Source organism: Mytilus galloprovincialis, chromosome 7 (assembly GCF_965363235.1).
Source record: "Mytilus galloprovincialis chromosome 7, xbMytGall1.hap1.1, whole genome shotgun sequence".
Taxonomy (NCBI): domain Eukaryota; kingdom Metazoa; phylum Mollusca; class Bivalvia; order Mytilida; family Mytilidae; genus Mytilus; species Mytilus galloprovincialis.
The window spans coordinates 73,048,893-73,076,476 of record NC_134844.1 but is presented as its reverse complement, the minus strand read 5'-3'; the positions used below and the strand labels follow the sequence as shown (position 1 = coordinate 73,076,476).

General features: G+C 31.8%; 1 protein-coding gene across 1 annotated transcript; it reads left to right on the top strand.

The window, feature by feature from the left end:
* The first annotated feature begins 58 nt into the window (after nucleotides 1–58).
* LOC143084266 (nitrilase and fragile histidine triad fusion protein NitFhit-like) lies at nucleotides 59–27,166 on the top strand. Its single transcript, XM_076260675.1, is given in 8 exon segments — nucleotides 59–76; nucleotides 635–736; nucleotides 4,141–4,303; nucleotides 4,775–4,905; nucleotides 5,454–5,555; nucleotides 5,557–5,628; nucleotides 6,707–6,775; nucleotides 27,155–27,166. Coding segments are annotated over 8 exon segments (666 nt in total). The 5' UTR covers nucleotides 59–61.
* Nucleotides 27,167–27,584: the final 418 nt, after the last annotated feature.

Below are 27,584 nucleotides of genomic sequence, written 5' to 3'. Positions count from 1 at the left end.
ATGGCTCACTGGGAAGTAGGTAATAAAGAAGTACCCCTTAGCATGCACAATCCCTACAGGGATGGCTCACTGGGAAGTAGGTAATAAAAACATATCCCTCTTGTTTCACAGTCCTAACATAGATATTTTTCTAGGAAAAGCTAGGAAGTAGCCTACTCATTGAGGTCTAAGGGTGACAAGGGATTGCTGATTTTTTGTAAGCGTTACATGTGAAAGTCAAATTATTGTGCCGTGAACCAGGAAATGAAGTCTAGTGGGAAACAGGAAATTACAAAAAAATGAGAATTGCTTACATGCATAGTGTAAGTGGGATACAGTAACCTGACAAAACAGTATGCGGGATCCGGGATCAGAACCCCCCAATGAGACCCCCTTATAACGAGGTTACCCTTAGCATTCTTAGTCCCTATAGTGATTGCTAAATTTATAAATGTATATCATATCAATGTACTCCTCTAATCCGTTAATGTGAAATTCATATTTTCTAATGAAAATGTTGACTGAGGGATTAAGGACTAAGCAATTTTCTTCAAATTTTCATCTTCATCTTCAGATGGAAAAACAATAAATTTATCTTTAAAAAAAAAACAACAAGAAAGTGTGATCATAGGGTAATAATCATAATATGTTTTAGGTTTTATTACGAAGTAGAGCTATAGAGACACAGTGTTATGTGGTAGCAGCAGCTCAGACTGGGAAACATAATGAAAAAAGACAATCCTATGGTCATGCTATGGTATTTTTTTTTATATATATATATGATAAGGGGATGTGGTATACTTATATATATATATATGATAAAGGGATGTGGTATACTTATATATATATATATATATGATAAGGGGATGTGGTATACTTATATATATATATATATATGATAAAGGGATGTGGTATACTTATATATATATATATATATGATAAAGGGATGTGGTATACTTATATATATATATATATGATAAAGGGATGTGGTATACTTATATATAAAATAAAGGAATGTGGTATACTATCTATACCTAGTATCATAAGAATAAACAGTAATATGTAGAATGCAATAGTGAGACAGCAACCCAATTAAAAAAAAGTTGTGATGAAATGTAACGACGTTTGGAGATTTGACTGATAAAATTGAGAATGGAAGACGGGAATGTGTCAAAGAGAAAAAAATCTGAAGGCCACCAATGGGTCTTCAATACAACGAGAAAAATCCTGCACCTGGATGCTATCAACACTACATTCCCAAGAGACAAAACTAAAGACTACCACGAAGATTATCATTTTTCTTGTTATACCAGTAAGTTCACCTGATTAGAAAAAAATCAGCATAATAAAGTTGTGTCTAGACATTGATAGATTTAACCTTTAAAATCATAGAAAGAGTACTGTGAATTCACTATTATTGGACACCAATTTTTGTTGGTTTTGTTGGAACAGGTGAACCACGAATTTAAATGTTCAACAAATTGCAAATTTTATTTAGACCTTGTATGCAGACAGTTTTCCTCAATCTACAAAAATTGATACCCACGAAAATAAATGAATCCACAGTATGTAGATAGACTAGAACAACAAAACACTTGAATCACAATAAAAAGATAACTGGTATCAGGTTTTCTGAACGTTTGATGATTGTAGTTAAAGTCATACACTTGTAATAAGGAATATTTTTTTTTATTGTAATAATTTTGTTCTTATTTCATGTTCTTTTTATTGAATTACACACTTGCCCTTTAGAAATATCAATGAAAGAGGGACGAAAGATACCAAAGGGACAGTCAAACTCATAAATCTAAAACAAACTGACAACGCCATGGCTAAAAATGAAAAAGACAAACAGAAAAACAATAGTACACATGACACAACATAGAAAACTAAAGAATAAACAACACGAACCCCACCAAAAACTAGGGGTGATCTCAGGTGCTCCGGAAGGGTAAGCAGATCCTGCTCCACATGCGGCACCCGTCGTGTTGCTTATGTGATTACAAATCCGGTAAATAGTCTAATTCGGTAGGTCAAATTCATGAAAGGGAAGGGGATTGTAGTTACGACGTGAGGAACATATCCGATATCATTTGTGAAATGGTTATTCCATAACGGTCAACCAACTCGTGATGGCGTCCGTAAAATTTACGAAGGGATGATTTCAACTTCACCATTTGGAACTCTTGATTTAATAGCTTCCTTGTGAGCAGTAACCCTCTATCAAGAAAATCATGATAGGAAATGCAAGCACGGGAATATCGTATCAATTGAGAGATATATACCCCGTATGCAGGTGCTGCTGGAATGTTGCTACTTAGAAATGGAAAGTTCACAATTGGAAAGCTGAAATCATCTCTTTTGTCGTAAAGTTTTGTCTTCAACCGACCCTCATTGTCAATTTCTAGATGTAAGTCAAGATATGAAGCTGACTTAACTGTATCTGTAGTATCCTTTATCTCCAATTCGATGGGATAGATGCGTTCCACATAGTCACCAAATTTTGAATTGTTTAGTGAAAGAACGTCATCTATATAGCGGAAAGTAGAGTTAAAGGATATTGCTAACTTCTTATCTTTCTTCCTAAGAAGTTCCTGCATGAAGTCAGCCTCATAATAATAAAGAAACAAGTCAGCAAGTAGAGGGGCACAGTTTGTTCCCATTGGTATGCCGACAGTCTGTTGAAAAACACGTCCTCCGAACGTAACAAATATGTTGTCAATCAAGAAATCAAGCATCTTGATAATATCGGTTTCAGAGAATTTTTTGTTTGAATCAGAGTGATTCTTTACAAAGTAGGATTTATCCCTCCCTAAGACAAGATACTTGTATCTACGTTGGCCATTCTTTTTTATGAAGCAAAGTAATACCAACTCTTTTAATTTGTCTTTAAGTTTGGAATGTGGAATACTTGTGTAAAGAGTAGAGAAGTCAAATGTTTTAATACTGTTACAAGATGAAAGAGAGTTAGATTGTATGTACTCTAAAAGATCTTTGGAATTTTTAAGTATCCACATCTGATTCACGCCACCTCTAGAATAGGCAGTTTCACAATAACTTTGAAGCCCGTCTTTGATTGCTGATAAAATGGATGTTAATAATTTAGAAAGAGGTTTTGTGGAGCACTTGGAAGACCCAGCAATATACCGCTGTTTGTAAGGACACTTATGTAGTTTAGGTATCCAATACAGTGATGGAAGATCCAGTTCTTCATCTTTGGTTGAAATACCAAAGGAACAAAGAACAGACCTATGATTATCCAGGATTTCCTCTTTGGTAAGTGTCGTGAGGGTATATGTTGAGTTTCCAAGTGAATTGTCTATACCTAATTCGTTTATCAAGCAATTAATGTAATGACTTTTACAGACAAAAACGATGTTATTTGGGGCTTTGTCTGCGGGGACAACAACATATTTATCATGGAGGTCGGATAGGTGTTTAGCAACATTTGGGTCTTTAAAAATTGACGTAGCATGGGCATTGATGGACCCATTCAGTTTCTTAATTCTGATTTGTATTAAGGACCTCACTGCCTTTATCCATTCGGATAGAGTGTCTACGTCTTCCTTCTCGCGCTTAGCCCATTGCCTGGCATAATCCTCGACTGAATCCATCAAAATTTTAAAGTTGTATTTCCAATTGATGGATTTAGGCTCACGATATTTCGGACCTTTCGATAACACGTTTCGTAGAGAAGTGTTATTAACAATGTTAAGGTCACCGGTAATAACGTGGCCAGCGGGATTATATGTGAATTGGGAACTAGCACAAGTGCAATCAGGAGGTTTAGACTTGAAGTCGTCAATATCGAGATCCTGCAAAACGCGTTTGTAATTGAAAATTTTAGTTGCAATAGGTTTGGTATAGGTATAAGAAATTATTGGTACAGAATGGTCTTTAAAATAAGGAGGTATTTTCGATTGAACTAATTTATGATGAAGGATATTGCCAAGGTTGACGCCATCGAGACCTTTGTTGGCAAAGGAAAGATTTAGAAAATTTGAAAGAATTGTCCAGAATATGTATGAAATATTTGCCACTGGACGTAAAGAAACCAATGATCACTCAATCAATAAAAGAATAGTACAATTTCATAGTATTTACATTACCTGTAAACATTCATACAGCTGCACTAGCAAAATTGATATTTTACAAATACAGGTAGTAGATCCCTGGGGAGCAGTAATTGCACAGTGTAGAAAAGGTACAGATGTATGTGTAGCAGAAATAGACCTTTCCTATCTCAAAAGTGTCAGAGCCAACATGCCAATATGGAGTCATAGAAGACCAGACTTGTACGGAGAAATACAAAACTTATCAAAAAGTAATTTAACTTAACATTTTTATGATTCTTAAATGGCACTGGGATGTCATAAAATAATAAATTATTATTACAATACATTACTGATATATTAGTTGACGTATTAAAAAATACAAGATGAAAGTAGATGCATTTATTGCTCTTGGTAAAATTCAGATTCTCAATCTGAAGTTTCCATTTGATGTAATAATGACTATTGTTTTGTCCTTAAGTACTTATCTTTTAAACATGGTGTTGTGCATAATTTTTTCATGTTTATAAGATTCCTTTAATTTTTGTGTTCACTTGTCAGAAAATTGAATATATAAATAAATTGTAGATTCTTCTAGGAATACAGTTATTTTGAAGACCCATTGGTGGCCTTCGGCTGTTGTCTGCTCTATGATCGGGTTGTTGTCGCTTTGACACATTCCTCATTTCCTTTCTCAATTTTGTTTTCTTGAAAATTCATTTAACCCACATATTTCTTTTCAGGATCAGGCTGTGCTATTGATAGTGAAGAGAAGTATCAGTTTGGACATTGTTGGATTAAAAACACTCAAGTTTTCTATAAAACAAAATTAAGTTATGCTTTTGTGAATATAAAACCTGTTTTTGCTGGTCATATCCTTTTGAAAAATATACATAAAAGTACTTAGTAGGTGGAGGTTGTGAAATTGACAAAACATTACTTACTGTCATTAGTAACAATTGCACCACATACAAACAATTATAAGATCTCTGACTTTTCTCTGCTGTCAAAATTTTAAGCGAATATAGGAGTTCCAAACAAAAAGGAGAACATGTATAATCATACTTAACCTTTAAAAACCTTACCCTAACATAGAACAAACCCTTACTATAAATTAGCTCAACTCTAAAGAACAGGGACCCTGTAGTAAAGGAGGATCATAGTTGACTATAAATATTCAGACATGAAAGTTTTGGTTCATTATAAAATGCAAATTCTGAATAAACATGAATCTTAAATGATATAAACATACAACAAATTTTCTTCAAAATCCCTAAAATTGTTATAAAATTATATTACCGTGGTGAATCAAATACTGTTTTGATCTGTAAATCTGTCAGTTTTAGATTGTTGTACCTCTATACTGCATTTTTTTTCTTGAAACAAATTATAGCAATTCTTATCCTTAACTTTAATGCACATGTATTAGTTGCACCTTTACGTCTAGCAGAGAGACTGTGTGACTTGTCACCTACAGAAATATCAGATGTGTTCAACACAGTTCAGACTGTTTCTAATGTAATAAAAAAAACATTTTAATGGGACATCACTGACAGTTGCTGTTCAGGATGGCAAAGATGCTGGACAAACAGTTAAGGTAACTTATACGGTAAATGTATTTATAACAAGAATGTGTCAATAGTACATGGATGGCCCATTCACACTATCCTTTTCTATGTTCAGTGGCTTGTAAAAGGAGTAGGTTCAGTAAGACCCCTTTTTGGCCCCAAAATATATCAGTTTTACAAAATTGTGTTTTATCTATTTATTGGAAAGTAGAATGCTTCTGCTACACAAATATGAGCTGTTTTTTGATAATTCAATGCACATATATCGGGTACTAACATCATTAAGTCATGCTAAATTACTGAAATCTTCACAGTTTTAGCATTTTAGTTAAATTTTAGACGGTTTCTGTCTTAAATGAAAGTAGCCGCATTCGTGTTCATTCATAATATTGAAATGTAAGTTGTATTTGATGATAATACATAACATATATAAGGGTTGAAGATGAACATGGATGTGACCACTTTCATTTTTGACAAAAACCATCTGAAAAGTGACGATTTTTTGCATATTTGATAGATTTTTCATAATTTAGCTTGAATCGGCACGTTTTTAATAACTTAATCAGTTAAAATCTTTCACATAAACTAATTGAATCAATTGAAATAGACACTTAAGTGTTTAAAAAGTGTCCAAAATATGTCATTAGACGAACCTGGATTTTGAGGCCAAAATAGGCCCTTACCGGACCTACTCCTGTGGGTAAAAACTCTAATTTGGCATTAAAATTATCACATCATATAGAACATTTGTACTACGTTTCAAATTATTTGGACTTCAACTGCATCAAAAACTACCTTGACCAAAAACTTTAACCTGAAGTGGGATAGACAGATGGATGAATGGATGTACAGACAGAAAAACATATTGCCCCTAGTCATGCTAGTTGTTTAATATGGATAGATAAAACTATAATTTTGTGACTTAATTGTACAAAGAAAGCAATTCAGTTGAAAGAAAGTTGAAAGCTCTCATCCTTTTCTTTTTAGTAAATTATGTCCTTGAAATGTAAATAATAAAGAAAAGTGATTGTGTTGTGTACAACCACTGGCATGACAACTCTCTCTGTATTTTACAATTGTAATACAACCAATTTGACTTTTTTTCAGCATTTTCATGTTCACATCCTACCAAGAAGAGGGCAAGATATTCCAAATAATGATGATATATATCATGAGGTATGCATTATTAAATAAGTTCTTTAATGAGGCACACTTTTCACATTTTAATTTGAAATCTAATGTTGAAACTGATGTAAAAAAATGATACAGAGTATAAAAACATAGACAATGAAAAATACAATACAGCAAAAGATAATACATGATACAAAACACCCAAGAAGTGATACATTCAAAAGATTAGACCATCATCAGACTTATAAAAAATAAAAATATATATAAAATCAGATTTTTACATCCTTACATAATTCTCAGATTTATCAAATGGAAAAGGTTAAATCAGATTATCTTATATACATGTAATAATTTAATGTTATTAATTTGAAAGTTTGAGAGTTTAGATAAAATTAAAGATTTTCTTTTACCTAAAAACTACATTTGTACTGAGGATAATAAAACCTTTTAAGGCGCTTCTTGTTTGGCATGTTTTTTTAAATCTTAATTTTCCAAAATATCTAAATAAAAACTACATAGGTTTCACGGTTACATACTATAGTAATATAATTATCTTTTTAATGAGGTACATGTAGCACCAGCCAACAAAATCACTTAAATTGTTCAACCTTATATTAGAAATATATCTTTTATTATAATATGGGATATATTAATTGTGATCTTTATCAAGTTGAAAAAAGAATAAAAAGTTAAAAAAATAATAAAATTGTTCTTCTGATTAGTGTATGAATTAATACCTCCTGCTTGTGGCAAACTCATTAAACAGATCACACCTGGTCAGAGAGTATCAAATTCTAAATAACATTCATCCAAAATTGCTACATCCTGTACAACTTAAATCGCAAGGTCTTTTGAATTCAATAGATAAGTAAAACACGAGTTCAAGAAAATAGGACTTTCTTTTTACCTGTAAAATTGTCAAGTAACCATAGAATATATCTGAAAGATTCAAAATTTTTGAATAATATTGAAAATATAAGTCACTATTCAGTTTTGAGATAATTTGAGCAGCTTGTTTAATTTTATTTTAAAGGTTATATATATATGTGTAACTGTTGATAAATATGGTGTTGAAGTAATTTTATGTTTATTGTGAAATTTTGGTTTAAAATAAATACATTTATAATTTGAAATTTTTGTTCAAATTCCCAGTTCCTAAATTGATAAAATACAATGTATAGATACACAAAATAGGTCTAGGTTGGTTAAGACTTGGTTGAGTAAGGTTCAGACTAGGTCGAGTATGGTTCAGACTAGGTCGAGTATGATTCAGACAAGGTCGAGTATGGTTTAGACTAGGTCAAGCATGGTTCAGACAAGGTCGAGCACGGTTCAGACTCGTTTAAAAGTTCAGACTATTAAGTATGGTTCAGACTACAGTCGAGTATTATCAAGTAAATTCCAAACCAATTAAGATTGATCGAGTAAAAATCAATTGTCGAGTACAGATATAGGCCATTTCAGACTATTACTGGTTTGTAGTGGTAGTATTTGTGTTTTATGTCTGGAAACATTTAAGGTGGTACCTTACACTTTCACTAAAATTTATTTGGCCCGTTTAATTTTCATAAAATTTTGTCAAAGTATTTACTTTGAGACTTTAATAAAAATATAAAAAATTAAAAAAATTTGAACCAACCGTTTTGTCAGAAAAATTACACTGGTTATATAGCAATTTGACAAACACCAATTTTTATCATTGAGAAGCTTACTATTCCTTTTACAACACAACGTAATTAAAACGTTTAGCTGACTTTACAGAGTTATCTCCCTGTAGTGTTAGATACCACCTTAATATTAGCTTAGGCGAGTTTACAATAATACAAATTACATGCAACTATATTTAATATAAGGTAGGGAATCTTTGGATGTATAATTAACAATAACTTATTAAAATAAAAGTATAAATCATGGTCTTTATAACAACATGACTTGTTCAAAATGAAGGAATAAGTATTCTAACACCGGAATGAAAATTAATGAAGTTTTTTTAGAAGGGGAAATAGTTCTACTTTCTGGTTATACGAACATCTACCAGATGTTAACAACAAATCTAATCGTTTCACTTTTTTTTTAATAAATAATTAAAATAGTCATATCTGACTGTCATGTGAATGAAAGTGAATAACAAAAAAAAAACTAATAGGAAAGTTTCCTATCAAATGACAAAATCAAAAGCGCAAACACATAAAACGAATGGAAAACAACTGTCGTTTTCCTGACTTGGTACAGGCATTACACCTATAAAATTTGAAACTGCCACTACTGAGGAATTTGTCTAATGAAAGAACTTAAAGAATGTATTAATGCATATAAAAAAAGAGTGTTCCATATTATTACGCCAAACAAATGAACGTGCGGAGATACAGAGGGTTTATGGAAAATCATCAATTGTATATCAGAGACGGTAAAGAAAGATGAACAAAAATGACTTATCGATTCATTGTAGTATTGCACAGTCGTTCAATGTCAGAGTAACTTGAAGATAAACATGTTATTCTTATCTTTAATATCTATGAAATACGGTTAATGTAAACAATGTTTTCTAATTCCTTAAAATTTTATTTATCTTTTTGGCTAGTCCAAATTAAAAAAATGTGTTTCTTACTTATATGTACAATAATTAAAGCGATCTAGCTAAATTTCTGTTCCATTTTTTCATTAATTTTGTGGCAAGTAATACCTTAGATTTTGTGAAGACATATTTGATATTTTACAAAAATGAAAGCTGATACAACTGAGGACTAACAGTTAAACAGCATTAATACAAAGCCAGTGCTTTTTAAAATTATATTCTTACATTACATTTTAAAATTCAAGAGACAATGCTTTTTCCGCTACCCGTTTGACAGTTTTGAATTCTTGTACTTCATAAACGCACGTTCAATGACTTATAGTCATACTTACTGTCTCGTTAACCTTGTATGTTGGTTTCGGTTGCCCACCCAATTTTGACAATATAACTGTACTATAAGCTACTGTCATACCAGTAGGCGGTTAAGCGAGCTATAAACCAGGTTTGACATGTTTCACCAACCTTTTTTTTCGGAAAATGTCTGTACAAAGTTAGGAATATGAAAGTTGTTTTCCATTTTTTACATTGGTTGATAAAATGTATATAACGTTTAGTTTTACGGCCTTTTTTAATTCACCTTGATATTTCTTTTATATTCTTCATGCAATTTCTTTTCAAAATGTTTATGAAGTGAGACATTGTTTGCTCCGTGTTGAAGGCTTCATTGTGACTTTAAGATGAAGAACAGCAATGAAAGCGCTGTTCCTTTGTTTTTTGTTACTTTTTTTCTGAACATAAACCGATTTTGTATTATAGATATATACCCCATATCCTTTGTTTTTTTAATAAAAATATGTATAATTCCTAGCGGCAAACATCGTCTAACGTACAGAGTATTTATATTCATAATTTATTACTTCTATAAAGAAGAAAGATGATTTTTGAGTTAAATTATATCAATATGTATTGATAAAGCGTTTACATTATTCTCTAGAAGGTTGTCATTGATTGTTTTACAGAGGTCAGAGGATGATGTCAATTCAACTACTATGAAATTAAAATAGATTTTTGCATTGCGTGAATATTGGCTTCTACGCAGCTAAACAATATTTGATTTGTCTCACAACACGTTGGGATTAAACGTTTTCTCATTAAAAGATAAAAACTTAACTTCACGGCATGACAAATGAAATGTTTATCACTGATCAATTGATGTTTTTAATAAGCATTTGTACTTCGTCTTTTATAATATCCTTATCGTTTGTAATATTTTCTGATATGAAACAAACTTTAATTTGACACAATGTGACATTTTTCTTTCAAACCTTTACGAATGAATTAGTAGACATTTTGTTATCAAATCTTCTTCAGTTTAAAATAAATTTTTATTAGCTTTTTATTAATTTGGTATTGTGTAGTCCCCGAACGTCCTTGTCCGTTTAGGTCTATGACGATGTGTTAAGAATATGTTTATCATTGAAAAGATTTACTTGTTTTAACACGTTTATAGAGTTTATGACAATATCAGTCATCTATTATGAAAAGCATAACTAGTTTAAAAAATGGAGTAAAATTAACTTCAAAGGCAATATATCAATAAGAAACACTAAAGGGACTACACTTATCATTTGTAAAAGGATATAAGGTTCAGTGCGTGCTAGTCAAGCTAAGGAACAATTTGGAAACTTAACTAGTTTTTCAAATGGATAATTGATGAACCAATGTTGAACGTCCGACGGTAATAATTACATGTATATTTAAAATAAATATATGTGACATATGTAATAAAATATGAATATGGAACATATTTTGAAACAGACGCCCAGTCAAATTGATCCAGACTCTATAGATAAAGTCCTTATGAATCATTTCACATACCGAGGACACATTAATATGTCTTCATCCGTTATACCGCCTATCTAGTTGTAGAGCAGTAAATACCAATTCTAAAGTGTTCGTTGTGATTCAGCTGGAAATCGACCCTCATCACTCGATGTGCGAACGATTTTTCCTAAACAGCTATCAGCTTGCACGATCTGAGTTGTCAAAAGCAGTAGCTTTAATATTGTTCTACCATTTGTAAACGATTATTGTGCCTTTTGATCTTGTTTTGATTTGATACGTCTTATAACATGCGTATTCTTATTGTTTATAATGATATTTCTTGAACTTAATATTCTGACCGTTACATCAGCACTTTTCCGATATGTCGCTTCTAGTGGATTTAGTCGTTTTAGTCGCTTAATAGTGCATTTAGTACTAGTTTTTTTTGTTTTTTTTTGTTTTCTTGTTGTTTTTTTTTATATATATGGAGATTTTAAATAAACTACAGAAAAAAGACGCAACAGATGTTAACCGATATTCCAATTTCTTTAATTCATTTTAAACATAAAACCTCGTAAAACCAATTGAAAAAGGGCATTAACTCCAAAAGTAGTGAGAACAGGTGCGCCGACAGGTTAAGCGACTCATGTAATGTTGCATCACACATTATTCAAAGCTATGCGCTGTCCATATTTCATTATAAGTAATATGACACAATCAATAAACAAATGATAAATATACTGATCAAAAGACAGGTATGTTAAAATCTTCTGATTGCTGCTGAAACGGGCTGGGCACAGACACATCGCAAAGGTCAACAAATTGCAATCTTAATTTCTCAATGGCAACAAGAAACCTATAGTGACGTCGAAGAAAGACTGAAACAATCTTATTTGTTCGTAATCGAATGATCGGAACACCACTTAATTTACATAGGTTGCTTTGACAGAATTTAAATTGATTGAGAGAACAAAAATATGCTTTGTTTTATATCTTAAAAGATTGTTTCAAATAAAATTTTTACTAAATATTTAAAATTGATGCATTTGATAGTCTTTGTTCTGTGTGAAAGATCCTCATACACATAAAAAAAAACATACACATTACAATTTAAATTCCTAAAGAGTTACATCAAAATAGAATTGAAATATATCTGTATATTTTGTTTTGTATTCGAATCTGTATTATCCGACAAAAATAAATTCGTTTAAACTATCCTTAGGAAACATAATGATGAATGATCAACGCTTGAATTGTGAAATGAGACATTTACCTTATTGATGCAACTATACGGTTGACAAATCTATTAACCGAGATTTAAAAATATTAAAACTAAATATAACAAAAAAAGATTTGTTTATTAGTTAGGACAAAATGTAGGAAATTGTTTTTGTGACTGTGTTTTTAAGAGGTTGGGTTGGGGATTCTCTCGATCAGCAAAACAGAACAATGTACTACCGTATTAAACTTCCTCTTGTATAACCAAGAATATTTACTCCATGTGTCTTATTTATGTTGGCAAGTTGATAGTCATTCCGATGGGAGATGCATTGCCATGGTTTATAATTGCTAGTTTTAGTTTAATGTCATATGGTATAGATGGACAAGCGTTGAATTGTTGGCACAAAAATGGTTTAACCTCATCAAATTTTGTTTCTGTATAAAATCATGCTTCCTGAACCATGCAGCGTGCGTTGTTATATATTTTTATTTAGTGGCGTTTTCCCCTTCCAGAGAAGTAATATTTTAGTGGTTGATGTAGTCTGTTGTATTGTGTGTTTATAGTTGCTAACCCTTTTATCTCTTTTCATGCATTGTATTTTATTTGTAAAGCAATAACATGTTTACCATTGTCGGTCAAGGTTGTTGACTCTAGATCTTTTATTATTTTAAAGGTGTTTGTTCTTTCAAAAAACTGTTCTATATATCGTATGCGCTAAAAGCATTCCCATTTTGAAAAATCAATATTTAAATTGGTCGTGATTTAGGTACGATTGATGTGTACCAGTCGTTAACGTATTTGATAGTCGGGAGAATAACTAAACAGAATACAATAAAACAAATGTTTAGACATTTGATTAAGATACGAGAAATATAATACAATATAATTATGCCGTTCATGCAATTGTTATAGTCCAGTTTATACAAATTAAATTTAGTCTGCTCTGGGAATACAACTGTTCAGGCGATTTGAAGTTTACAGAATATGATAACTGTTTACACCTAACATCAACACATTCTAACTTTTCATAAAAATCAATTTGTTCCTTTATTCTTATGAGGCTTAATTCATACAGGAACTTCTTATGAAGAAAGAAAAGAAGTTAGCATTATCCTTTAACTTTACTTTCCGCTATATAGATGATGTTCTCTCACTAAATGATTCAAAATTTGGTGACTGTGTCTAATGCATCTATCCAATCGGACCAGAGATAAAGGATATAACAGATACAGTTAAGTCTGCCTCATATTTTGACTTACATCTAGACATTGACAATGAGGGTCGGTTGAAAACAATACTTTACGACAAAAGAGATGATTTCAGCTTCCCCATTGTGAACTTTCCATTTCTTTGTAGCAACATTCCAGCAGCGTCTGCATACAGAGTATATATCTCCCGATTGATACGATATTTCCGGGCTTGTATTTCCTATCATGATTTCCTTGATATAGGATTGCTACTCACAAGAAAGCTATTAAACTAAGAGTTCCAAATGGTGAAGTTGAAATCATCCTTTCGTAAATTTTACGTACGCAGAGGATATCGGATATGTTCCTTATGTCGTAACTACAATCGCGTTCACTTTTCACGATTGTGACCTACCGAATGAGACTATTTACCAGGTTTGTAATAAAATGAGCATCACGACGGGTGCCACATGTGGAGCAGGATCTGCTTATCCTTCCGGAGCACCTGAGATTACCCCCAGTTTTTGGTGGGGTTCGTGTAGCTAAGTCTTTATTTTTCTATGTTGTGTCTTATGTACTTTTATTTGTCTGTTTTTTTTTTCTTTTTTAGCCATGGCGTTGTCAGTTTATTTATCTATGAGTTACAATGTCCCTCTGGTATCTTTCGCCCCTCTTTTCCATTCAAATCCAGAATACAAACCTTTTTTTTTCCGGAAGACTCCATATAAATAAGATATAGTTGTAATTATATTATAATGACAAAAGAGATGCTAGTACATGTATTACTTACATCAATCCTATACTATTCTAGTGCTTCACCAGTTTTTGGATAATAAAAGAAAACTGATTCACAATAATGAATGGGTTTAAGCATTGTGGGCGCGCCATCATCAGGGGATTCACATAATTTATACTATTATTAACATGTTTGTGATGTTAATAAATCGGATATATCTTTATTCAGTTTACACGCTTTTATTGGTTTTGACTGAAAATATTTCTTTTTTGCCGATCTTATTATATTTAAGTAGATGTCAACTTTTAATGATGCATTGTTTTAATTTATGACTAAACGGGTTGAACTACATTGACCACACTAATGGATTTTCCTTTGCGTGTGTTATGGCATTTTTCTCATTTAATCAGATCTATAACTTGATAATCCCTCATTAATGTAGTGTTGGTTTTCAATCTTCATATATCCTCTTCTGATTAAGTTTAATTTAAACAGTAACAAAATATGTTGTTTATCATCAGGATTATTTGTAGTTTAAAGTATCTGATTACCTCGTCCTTCATGAAACCTTCAAATACGTTTCGACTCTGACACCTTGTTCGATTTCGATAAAGGAAGGTATGGTTTTGATTATAAAGCTGTCTGTCCTATGTAATCTGATACATTGCTTTCCAAAACTTATCTGACAAGATTAGATCATTTGTAGGTGGGTATTTGATTTTTCAATCTTGGCTGTTTACTGATCATACAAAATTAAAATTAAACTGCCGATAATAATTTAATGATCAGGCAAAGATGTACATAGAGAATACGTCACAAATATCCAGCCTGGCATCTGTATTAGGCTTTATGTTTTCAAACTTGTAGACTGATAGACGTATCTTTTATGTAACTGTGTCGTTTTTTTACTATGCGTACAAGAAGATAATCAATATATCGTACAATCAAAGTGTTAAGCTAACGGCTAATTACAAGGCATTATTAATTGATATATTTTAGACAAGGAATGCATATTTCAACCTTTAATCTAAATGTTTTTACAAATGTAGATCAAAGTTTTACAATTGATGGAGATTACACGTTAATTGAATTTGGTAATTAACTAAATATAGATACCAGGCTATACAAGTTCTACGCCAGACGCGCGTTTCCACTACAAAAGACTTATCAGTGACGCTCGAAAAATTGGCCAAAAAAATAAAATAAAGAAAGAACAAAGAGGACAAAGAATTCCGTTTGCTTTAATCAATATTCAATGTACATTTCTCAACATTTGAAATTTCTGCTCGCAAATATTTTTCGCATCGATTTTTCCTATTCATAAAACAACTTTGATATTCTAATAAGAACAATTAACTTGTTTATGTGCAAATAGTTGTGAATGTCAACACTAATTTTCAGTTTCGATACAGGATCATACAGTTGTTGAGACATTTACATGTCTTATCTGAACGAAACCTAATACAGGGCAAAAGTAAAAGTTACCAATCATAAACCTACCTAGCTGTGATTACTCATTCTTTGAAACTTTTGGGGTAATAAACGAGTATGAAAATAAAGTTTGTATGTACGGTGTACAACAACTTAACTTTGCACCGTACATAAGGATTTATGTGGTCAGCTAAACACCGTACACAACGCTTTTTTCGGGATAAAATATAAAAGAAATTACATATGTATGAAATATTTTAATGCCAATGATTGAACCAGCTATTTTTATTACACACACACAGTGGCCTTCTATCAGAAAAAAAGTTGCAATGAATATATAATATATCGGATGAGACGAGGGCCAACTTCTTTGACAAGTATTTTCACATGTTTTTAGTAATCGTTCTTTTTTTATGAAAATAATGAGACATCTCTAATCATCAATCTACGACCAAATCATTTCTTATAACAACAATTATGTTTAGATTGAAGTACACATTGATAGTATGTGAACAAAACAAAGATTTTCGTTACCGTGGAAGATCAAAATCGCTTACGCCCGCTTGGTTATTACCTAAATCCGCTGTACGATGATACACGGTGATAATGATTACATTAAAAACAATCTGCAGATTCCTTGTTTCGGTTTCTGATTACTTTTTGTAACCGAAAGGAACATTTAATAGCTTAATGATTTAAACAAATGTCCTTTACTGTGCATGAAAGGCGTCAATGGTCTACCCGGTGGTGCACCCGACTCCAATCTTAACTGACTAAGAAATTTCAGTTTTCCTATGGAAGGTCGGTGGTTCTTTCCGGGCGCTCCGGTTTCCTCCAACAATAAAAACTGACCGCCACGAAATAGTGATGTAAGTGGTGTTAAAAAAAATCAACCAATCAATTTACAGAGCATGTATATTTACACTGTGACAACCATGTGCTCTTTTATGTCGTCACGGTTCATTACTAGATTAATATCATATTATGATATGCTGACAAGCCATGCTGAGGGGGACATTGAATAAATAGTTTTGTATTTATATAGCAGATGTTTTAAAGAATTCCAAGTGGTGAAGTACAATGTAGAAGTAACCCCCTCGAAACATTTTCTGATGCTATCATGAGCTCGTTATGCTTTAAGGAATATCAGCTGACGACGGATATGTTTAAAACGGCGTAACAACAATAGCGTTCTCTTTTTCTCGAATAAGAATTCCATACAAGATTTATCATCGGTGTTGTACTGACATGAACAACACTATTGGTGCCACATGAGGAGAAAAATCTGCCTACCCTCTGGAAGCACCTGAGAAAAACTTTGGATACATTTATTGTTATTGCCCAGTCTTTTGTATTCTATATTGTGTATGAAGACTGGTGTTTCTTTTTCGGAGGTTTTTTTTTATGCCATGGCATTGTCAGTTCGTTTTTTAGTGATGCATTTGGTAACATATGTTTCGTCTAGAGAGTTCTTCAAATGTGTATTGGTATTTGTTTCTGTATTTTAACCCTAAACTACATTTTAGATTTAGAACATGCGCAAACCCGACAAAGTCACAATTTGAGACATGAGATCAGAAATATTTTGTTAAGGTAGTACAAACCACTACAGGGAAATAACCCTGTAAAAATAAGCCGATTGTTTTAATCACGTTCAAGTTGGTAAAGAAATTTTAAGCTTCTCAATGATCAGAATTAGTGTTTGTCAAACTGCTAGACATTCAATGAAATTATTCCGATAAAGTATGTGGTTCAAATTTTTTTTCAAATGTTTATATTTTTGTCAAAGGGTCAAAGTAAATATTTAAATCTAATGAAAATTAAACGAGTCAAATTCATTTAGACAAGGAGTTTGGTACCATCTAAATTGTTCTTTGCCTTCTTTGTTTTTTGTTTGTCTTGGTTTTTTTCTTTTTGTCGTGGTGTGCATGTCAAGTATTCGGTGATCAGATTTAAGGTAATTCCTTGGTATGTTCTTACTTAATCAAAACAAAATTCATTTGTTCTACAAACACATAACGCGATTATATAATATAGAATGATATATTTAATACCAATTCTCTAGCGGTTTTTGATATACAATTTTCTATTAAATTTAACGAGAGTAACACTAGCGACAGAATATTAAAACAACTGGAGAAGTGTTTTCAATATATGTCAGTTATGGATTATTTAGCATTCAATAAACACCAATAACCTTGTAGATGTTGTAATTGTCAATAGGTGTCATGTTTTCGAAATAATGCATAATTTATATAGCGATAGAAATAGTTTCTTATTTATAGCATTGTCTTAACTTTTCTCACTTTGTGTTTGAAGAGGGTTGGCGTTTCCCCACACAATGTAGCATGTTGATACTTTTTGATACGCTGAAATCTATAACATATAGCATAGTTTATCAACAAGCAAATGAAACCTTTAAACAGAAAATACTAATAAACAGTTAGATGTCTTTTTTTTTTAAAGCTGTCAACAATGTACAGAACAAAAGTCCGATTTTTGTAATCACTTTTTTTTAATTTGAGATTATATATATAATCTTACAATCTCCCATTTTTAAAGCCAAATTTATATCTTCATGGCATCGATAAATAATCTCATATTAAATACCAGAAATACAATTTTGTTCGCCAGACCCGCGTTTCGTCTACAAAAGTGAAGCTCGAATCAAATAGTTTGAAAGGTAAAACGTTTGAAGATGAGAGGCATTGGGGACATAACATTCTAAAAGATTTGTTTTCCAAATACAGCTTAGGTAATATATTCATGCGTAGATAATCCTTAGTTGCCATTTGATTTTCTGTTGTCTTTTTTTCATGAAACTATGTTCACTTAAATCGTAAAGATAAACTCATAACTATATCTGAATGCATAATAGTTTAACTGTAATATCTGTACAGGTGTCAATTGCATCAGGAAAGATGCAACGTCTTGTTCTCTTTAAAAAAAATCGTCAAAAAAGGCAATCGATGAATTAAAATTTAAAAAGATGTCCAAAAATCGATCTGAACATCCATTGATATAACTGCAATGATCTTTTGAAAAAAAATATCCAATTTTTTTTTTATATTCATATATTAACAATATGATAATTGATGATTTTCATGTACTGTATGAGTTCGTGACAAAACATTTCAATACTACCAGGACATAACAAAATCATGTTTATATCAATGTCACACTGATGTTAAAGTCACATCTCAAGCAAATCCCATAGCATTAGTTTTAGCATAATAATTGCTATATCTCGATCATGCCACATATTTGCATAACAAAACAACACAATGGGATAAGATAAACTACATATAAAATGTGATAACATTAACGTTACTAATTTCACTGTAACAGATGCTAATTTTGACAATGTATGTCTATGTAGTAATGTACGAGGCCAAAGTATTTTAAAATTCCAAACTGAATGCAATCATTGTAGAGCTGATATAACCGAACAGGACCAATACATAAAGCCAAACACGGACAAGGTACACGAGTTATGCATGAAGGTACCGCATTCCTCAATTTAAAATGTGCTTTCATAATTTTCAATAGCAAATTGTAATCATACAATACCCATATATTCATACTGAGCTATTGGGGTAATTCAAGCCTCGGGGATACGCAGTTCATCAGCGTATTATCGGCCGAGTTAAAACGCGTGCAATGTTATATATCAAATATATATCAGATTGCAAACTCAACGCAAACTATTGAAAACGCGGGTATGTTTTTTTCAGGGGCAAATAACTCTTGTGATGCTTATGCATATTAATGAGCAACGTTACGTCTCCATAGTGACAACGCTGTCCGCTTCATTTCTCTGGTCGTCAATCGCTCTCGTATTTTATTCTTTTTATTGATAAACTATGCAGAATTAGATAAATGACGACAATTTGTTGTAATTAAAAACCATATGTCATTTTATTTTACAAGACATAACTTATATTGTATGAAAATCCTTCTTGTCGATCTCGCAACGAAGGCGTGGCTTATTTTCCTTATTTGGAAAACCGATTCAACAGGAAGCTTGAAACCCACATGTTTTGAACGGACGGATTGTTTTTGTTGCACGAGGCGCAGAATGGCCTATGCATTCAAGGATTTCACCATACAAGCAGAATCGTACGACATGACTATGAGTAAGTATTGTGTCGCCTTTTTGCTATTTTCTGTAGACAACTTTTTTCATTTGGAAAAATATCCACCCTTGAAGTTGCATCTTCTTCCCCCTTTTCCCATCTGTTCAGTAGAAATTATCCCTGAACCCAGGATTTGCATGGTATACTATGCCTGAACTATCTTAAATGCAAGTCCATTCATGGTCCACGTAGTTTATGTGCAATTTTGGTGAAGTTTTAGAATACACATGAGTTGTTCAGAAAATTTTTTATGCATAGCAAAAAAGGGGGAGAAGATGCACCCTCAAGGGTGGATTTTTGTCAAAATAAAGATAGTCTTCACTGTCTGTGAATTGTCAAAATGGAGATAGTCTTCACTGTCTGCGAAGTTATAAACTCTGTGATAATAAAGGTGCAAGACACTGCCAGGTGTTTTGAAGTTATATGTAGCTATGTACATGTACAAACTACTCTTTTCCTCAATTTCAAAGCTGCATCATGCAAGGTCAGTTTTTCGACGTGCGGAAACAACAAAAATTCAAAGTAAAGACTTGAAAGACTTAAGTGTAACTGTATGCTGATTGATTTTTTATTCTTCGGCTGCCATAGGCATAGTGCAGATTTTTATTTTCTATAGAAATTGTTGCATAGTAAGCTATTCGTCTGTTATGTACAAAAAATGTAGTACTTACAAAAGAGAAATTATGAGAGACTTAAAAGAAGTTTTTAAAAACCTGGGCTTTTGGTCCTGTGCCCAAATGAAATCTTACATGTATAGAAACATATAAACCTTTATTTTATTCTGTATTCTACTTATTACATCTGTACATTTTGTAGTTCTTTAATATGCATATGAATCGAAGGAGATGTAGTGTGCACATTGTACATTGTTTGTATACATAATCATATATCATAATACAGCTATCGAAGTTCTTTCTGTTCGACATGTTCTACTACCAGAATAAAGTTCAAATATGTATACCCTTATTAAGTCTTTCCACTTTTCTGTGGAAAGACTTTTTGTATTTCTTCTGATTGTTATTAGGTCTTTCCACTTTTCTGTGGAAAGACCTATTGTATTTGTTCTGATTATTATTTTTTTTTTCTTCGCCAAATTTTGTTCTTGCGATAAATGTTTGTTTCGCAATATGTCGCTTAGATATTTCTCATATTGTATCGTATAGTTTATGCGCTTTTAAATTTCACCCTGCTAAGTCGAACCATTTTATTGAAAGAGTTATTTCCCTATTCACTGTTTATCATCTGTATGCATCTCCTTTGTAACAATAAAAGATAGCGACAAAATCATCTTACAAATTGTTCATTACATCCTCATGAATTTTTGGCTAATTTGGATCGAAGCGATTCGATGACATTTTATAGGAGTTATCTACCCTTACACAATAAATTTGTCGTTATGTGTTTTCAACTCATCAACCGTTAACCGTATAAGCCTGGAATATTTTTATTTGAGGCCCCTATGTCCTAACTTAGAAAATGAGATCAAGGTCAAAGGTCAAGGTCAAGTTCTCAATTGTGACTTTTGCTTGTATTTGCATTTTCTCCGACACTTTGAAAGATACATATAAAAGAACAAGTGCAAAATGTTTGATTTATTGTAATAAAGATATGCTACATTAAGTTTGAAACAATTTAATGTCATCTTGTAGGAGTTAGTACCCCTGAAATGTCTTGATATGAGGTTATTTGATTATAAGTTGATTATAATTTGAGACATGAGATCAGAAATATTTTGTTAAGGTAGTACAAACCACTACAGGGAAATAACCCTGTAAAAATAAGCCGATTGTTTTAATCACGTTCAAGTTGGTAAAGAAATTTTAAGCTTCTCAATGATCAGAATTAGTGTTTGTCAAACTGCTAGACATTCAATGAAATTATTCCGATAAAGTATGTGGTTCAAATTTTTTTTCAAATGTTTATATTTTTGTCAAAGGGTCAAAGTAAATATTTAAATCTAATGAAAATTAAACGAGTCAAATTCATTTAGACAAGGAGTTTGGTACCATCTAAATTGTTCTTTGCCTTCTTTGTTTTTTGTTTGTCTTGGTTTTTTTCTTTTTGTCGTGGTGTGCATGTCAAGTATTCGGTGATCAGATTTAAGGTAATTCCTTGGTATGTTCTTACTTAATCAAAACAAAATTCATTTGTTCTACAAACACATAACGCGATTATATAATATAGAATGATATATTTAATACCAATTCTCTAGCGGTTTTTGATATACAATTTTCTATTAAATTTAACGAGAGTAACACTAGCGACAGAATATTAAAACAACTGGAGAAGTGTTTTCAATAAATGTCAGTTATGGATTATTTAGCATTCAATAAACACCAATAACCTTGTAGATGTTGTAATTGTCAATAGGTGTCATGTTTTCGAAATAATGCATAATTTATATAGCGATAGAAATAGTTTCTTATTTATAGCATTGTCTTAACTTTTCTCACTTTGTGTTTGAAGAGGGTTGGCGTTTCCCCACACAATGTAGCATGTTGATACTTTTTGATACGCTGAAATCTATAACATATAGCATAGTTTATCAACAAGCAAATGAAACCTTTAAACAGAAAATACTAATAAACAGTTAGATGTCTTTTTTTTTTAAAGCTGTCAACAATGTACAGAACAAAAGTCCGATTTTTGTAATCACTTTTTTTTAATTTGAGATTATATATATAATCTTACAATCTCCCATTTTTAAAGCCAAATTTATATCTTCATGGCATCGATAAATAATCTCATATTAAATACCAGAAATACAATTTTGTTCGCCAGACCCGCGTTTCGTCTACAAAAGTGAAGCTCGAATCAAATAGTTTGAAAGGTAAAACGTTTGAAGATGAGAGGCATTGGGGACATAACATTCTAAAAGATTTGTTTTCCAAATACAGCTTAGGTAATATATTCATGCGTAGATAATCCTTAGTTGCCATTTGATTTTCTGTTGTCTTTTTTTCATGAAACTATGTTCACTTAAATCGTAAAGATAAACTCATAACTATATCTGAATGCATAATAGTTTAACTGTAATATTTGTACAGGTGTCAATTGCATCAGGAAAGATGCAACGTCTTGTTCTCTTTAAAAAAAATCGTCAAAAAAGGCAATCGATGAATTAAAATTTAAAAAGATGTCCAAAAATCGATCTGAACATCCATTGATATAACTGCAATGATCTTTTGAAAAAAAATATCCAATTTTTTTTTTATATTCATATATTAACAATATGATAATTGATGATTTTCATGTACTGTATGAGTTCGTGACAAAACATTTCAATACTACCAGGACATAACAAAATCATGTTTATATCAATGTCACACTGATGTTAAAGTCACATCTCAAGCAAATCCCATAGCATTAGTTTTAGCATAATAATTGCTATATCTCGATCATGCCACATATTTGCATAACAAAACAACACAATGGGATAAGATAAACTACATATAAAATGTGATAACATTAACGTTACTAATTTCACTGTAACAGATGCTAATTTTGACAATGTATGTCTATGTAGTAATGTACGAGGCCAAAGTATTTTAAAATTCCAAACTGAATGCAATCATTGTAGAGCTGATATAACCGAACAGGACCAATACATAAAGCCAAACACGGACAAGGTACACGAGTTATGCATGAAGGTACCGCATTCCTCAATTTAAAATGTGCTTTCATAATTTTCAATAGCAAATTGTAATCATACAATACCCATATATTCATACTGAGCTATTGGGGTAATTCAAGCCTCGGGGATACGCAGTTCATCAGCGTATTATCGGCCGAGTTAAAACGCGTGCAATGTTATATATCAAATATATATCAGATTGCAAACTCAACGCAAACTATTGAAAACGCGGGTATGTTTTTTTCAGGGGCAAATAACTCTTGTGATGCTTATGAATATTAATGAGCAACGTTACGTCTCCATAGTGACAACGCTGTCCGCTTCATTTCTCTGGTCGTCAATCGCTCTCGTATTTTATTCTTTTTATTGATAAACTATGCAGAATTAGATAAATGACGACAATTTGTTGTAATTAAAAACCATATGTCATTTTATTTTACAAGACATAACTTATATTGTATGAAAATCCTTCTTGTCGATCTCGCAACGAAGGCGTGGCTTATTTTCCTTATTTGGAAAACCGATTCAACAGGAAGCTTGAAACCCACATGTTTTGAACGGACGGATTGTTTTTGTTGCACGAGGCGCAGAATGGCCTATGCATTCAAGGATTTCACCATACAAGCAGAATCGTACGACATGACTATGAGTAAGTATTGTGTCGCCTTTTTGCTATTTTCTGTAGACAACTTTTTTCATTTGGAAAAATATCCACCCTTGAAGTTGCATCTTCTTCCCCCTTTTCCCATCTGTTCAGTAGAAATTATCCCTGAACCCAGGATTTGCATGGTATACTATGCCTGAACTATCTTAAATGCAAGTCCATTCATGGTCCACGTAGTTTATGTGCAATTTTGGTGAAGTTTTAGAATACACATGAGTTGTTCAGAAAATTTTTTATGCATAGCAAAAAAGGGGGAGAAGATGCACCCTCAAGGGTGGATTTTTGTCAAAATAAAGATAGTCTTCACTGTCTGTGAATTGTCAAAATGGAGATAGTCTTCACTGTCTGCGAAGTTATAAACTCTGTGATAATAAAGGTGCAAGACACTGCCAGGTGTTTTGAAGTTATATGTAGCTATGTACATGTACAAACTACTCTTTTCCTCAATTTCAAAGCTGCATCATGCAAGGTCAGTTTTTCGACGTGCGGAAACAACAAAAATTCAAAGTAAAGACTTGAAAGACTTAAGTGTAACTGTATGCTGATTGATTTTTTATTCTTCGGCTGCCATAGGCATAGTGCAGATTTTTATTTTCTATAGAAATTGTTGCATAGTAAGCTATTCGTCTGTTATGTACAAAAAATGTAGTACTTACAAAAGAGAAATTATGAGAGACTTAAAAGAAGTTTTTAAAAACCTGGGCTTTTGGTCCTGTGCCCAAATGAAATCTTACATGTATAGAAACATATAAACCTTTATTTTATTCTGTATTCTACTTATTACATCTGTACATTTTGTAGTTCTTTAATATGCATATGAATCGAAGGAGATGTAGTGTGCACATTGTACATTGTTTGTATACATAATCATATATCATAATACAGCTATCGAAGTTCTTTCTGTTCGACATGTTCTACTACCAGAATAAAGTTCAAATATGTATACCCTTATTAAGTCTTTCCACTTTTTGTATTTCTTCTGATTGTTATTAGGTCTTTCCACTTTTCTGTGGAAAGACCTATTGTATTTGTTCTGATTATTATTTTTTTTTTCTTCGCCAAATTTTGTTCTTGCGATAAATGTTTGTTTCGCAATATGTCGCTTAGATATTTCTCATATTGTATCGTATAGTTTATGCGCTTTTAAATTTCACCCTGCTAAGTCGAACCATTTTATTGAAAGAGTTATTTCCCTATTCACTGTTTATCATCTGTATGCATCTCCTTTGTAACAATAAAAGATAGCGACAAAATCATCTTACAAATTGTTCATTACATCCTCATGAATTTTTGGCTAATTTGGATCGAAGCGATTCGATGACATTTTATAGGAGTTATCTACCCTTACACAATAAATTTGTCGTTATGTGTTTTCAACTCATCAACCGTTAACCGTATAAGCCTGGAATATTTTTATTTGAGGCCCCTATGTCCTAACTTAGAAAATGAGATCAAGGTCAAAGGTCAAGGTCAAGTTCTCAATTGTGACTTTTGCTTGTATTTGCATTTTCTCCGACACTTTGAAAGATACATATAAAAGAACAAGTGCAAAATGTTTGATTTATTGTAATAAAGATATGCTACATTAAGTTTGAAACAATTTAATGTCATCTTGTAGGAGTTAGTACCCCTGAAATGTCTTGATATGAGGTTATTTGATTATAAGTTCAAATAAGTTCATTACAAAGCCATTTGACCTTGCACAAAGGTTAGGTGATACATGACCTTGAAAAATGACTACCAACAAACCGGAAGTGGCCAATTATCTCCCACTCTACATACAAAAGTATATAAAAACTTTATATTTTTGGAATCAGTGTAATATAAACTATCATATAAGACTGGATGTGGCATTTATTTCACCGGAAGTAGCATATTATCTCCCTGATATTACTTGAAAATATAATTAAACCATTATTTATCGCATCAGTATGAAGAAACTATATTCTTACCAAAATTTCTTTGATGTGGAAAGACTTTCAATTGTTCTCTGAACAATTGGTTTTTAATTCTATTTTGTATGCTCTTTGTACATCTGTACATGTTGTAGTTCTTTTTATGTATATGTTGTAGTTCATGAATGTGACCTACCGTATTAGACTATTTACCAGATTTGTAATCACATAAGCAACACGACGGGTGGCACATGTGGAGCAGGATCTGCTTACCCTTCCGGAGCACCTGAGATCACCCCTAGTTTTTGGTGGGGTTCGTGTTGTTTATTCTTTAGTTTTCTATGTTGTGTCATGTGTACTATTGTTTTTCTGTTTGTCTTTTTCATTTTTAACCATGGCGTTGTCAGTTAGTTTTAGATTTATGAGTTTGACTGTCCCTTTGGTATCTTTCGTCCCTCTTTTTGTAGTTCTTTAATATGTATATGAATATGAATAAAAGGAGATGTAAGATGTACATTGTACATTGTTTGTTTCGACATGTTGTACTACCAGAATAAAATTGAAATATATATGTTACAGTGAATTTGTATAATCAGTGATTATGTAGAATTCCTGATTTTTCAGGGATTATGTAGAATCACTAAAATCAATAGTGATTATACAGATTCCCTGAAATTAACCAGTGATTTCACATAATCACTGACAATTTTAATTAGTATTCTACAAATTCCCTAATATGATTTCAGTGATCATCAATAATTTAAACCTCTAAAGATGATGAAACAAATTAACATAGACAAATTATCATTTTTTCTTATTCCTTGAAAGTTTAAGTAAGGCAGTGTTTGCGCGTATTCGCAAGCGGGTACGAATAATCAAATTGCCGTCCTCTAGGCTGCGCGTACCCATATCCGGTTTTCTATTAAAATGCCGTCAGATCGGGAACGAAATGTGAAATATAGACGGAATTTGTTTCAATTAGTGAATAAATTGATTAAAACTACTTAAAATTTTTATAAATATACACATATATATATACAGGTAAGTGAACAGTTTTTTTCTCAGTTAGTAAATATTCTTAAAATGGAAGAGAGTGGTATTATAACTGTGGGGCAGACTTTTATAATTTTGTTCATTTTAACCTGAATATGAATACCTGAATTATTTTATTATATTTCAGGTGCAAGAGTAGAAGTAGTAAAAGATGAATCTGGTGTGTTGAATGGAATATTTTGCCAGGATAAACCAATGCAAAATTTCTTATATAAATATCCTGAAGTCTTACTTATTGACGCAACATATAAATTGAATGACTTACGACTGCCTCTTTTTGTTCTTATGTGCGTTGACGGAAAAACAGTTTCTGTTTTACATTTTACTAAAATATTATTTTAAAATATCATATGGGTATATTTTTAAATCATTAAAATCTTATTCTTTAAATTTTCCGTGATTTAAATTTTATAATTTTAGTATTAATTTCTATCATGTTTTTCTTTTACAGGGACTGTACAGTTTCATTTTTCATCATTGTGCATTTAATTTTGCAATGTTTATTCTGTATCATTATTTAATAAATACAATTTGAAAATATTATTTTTCATACTCTT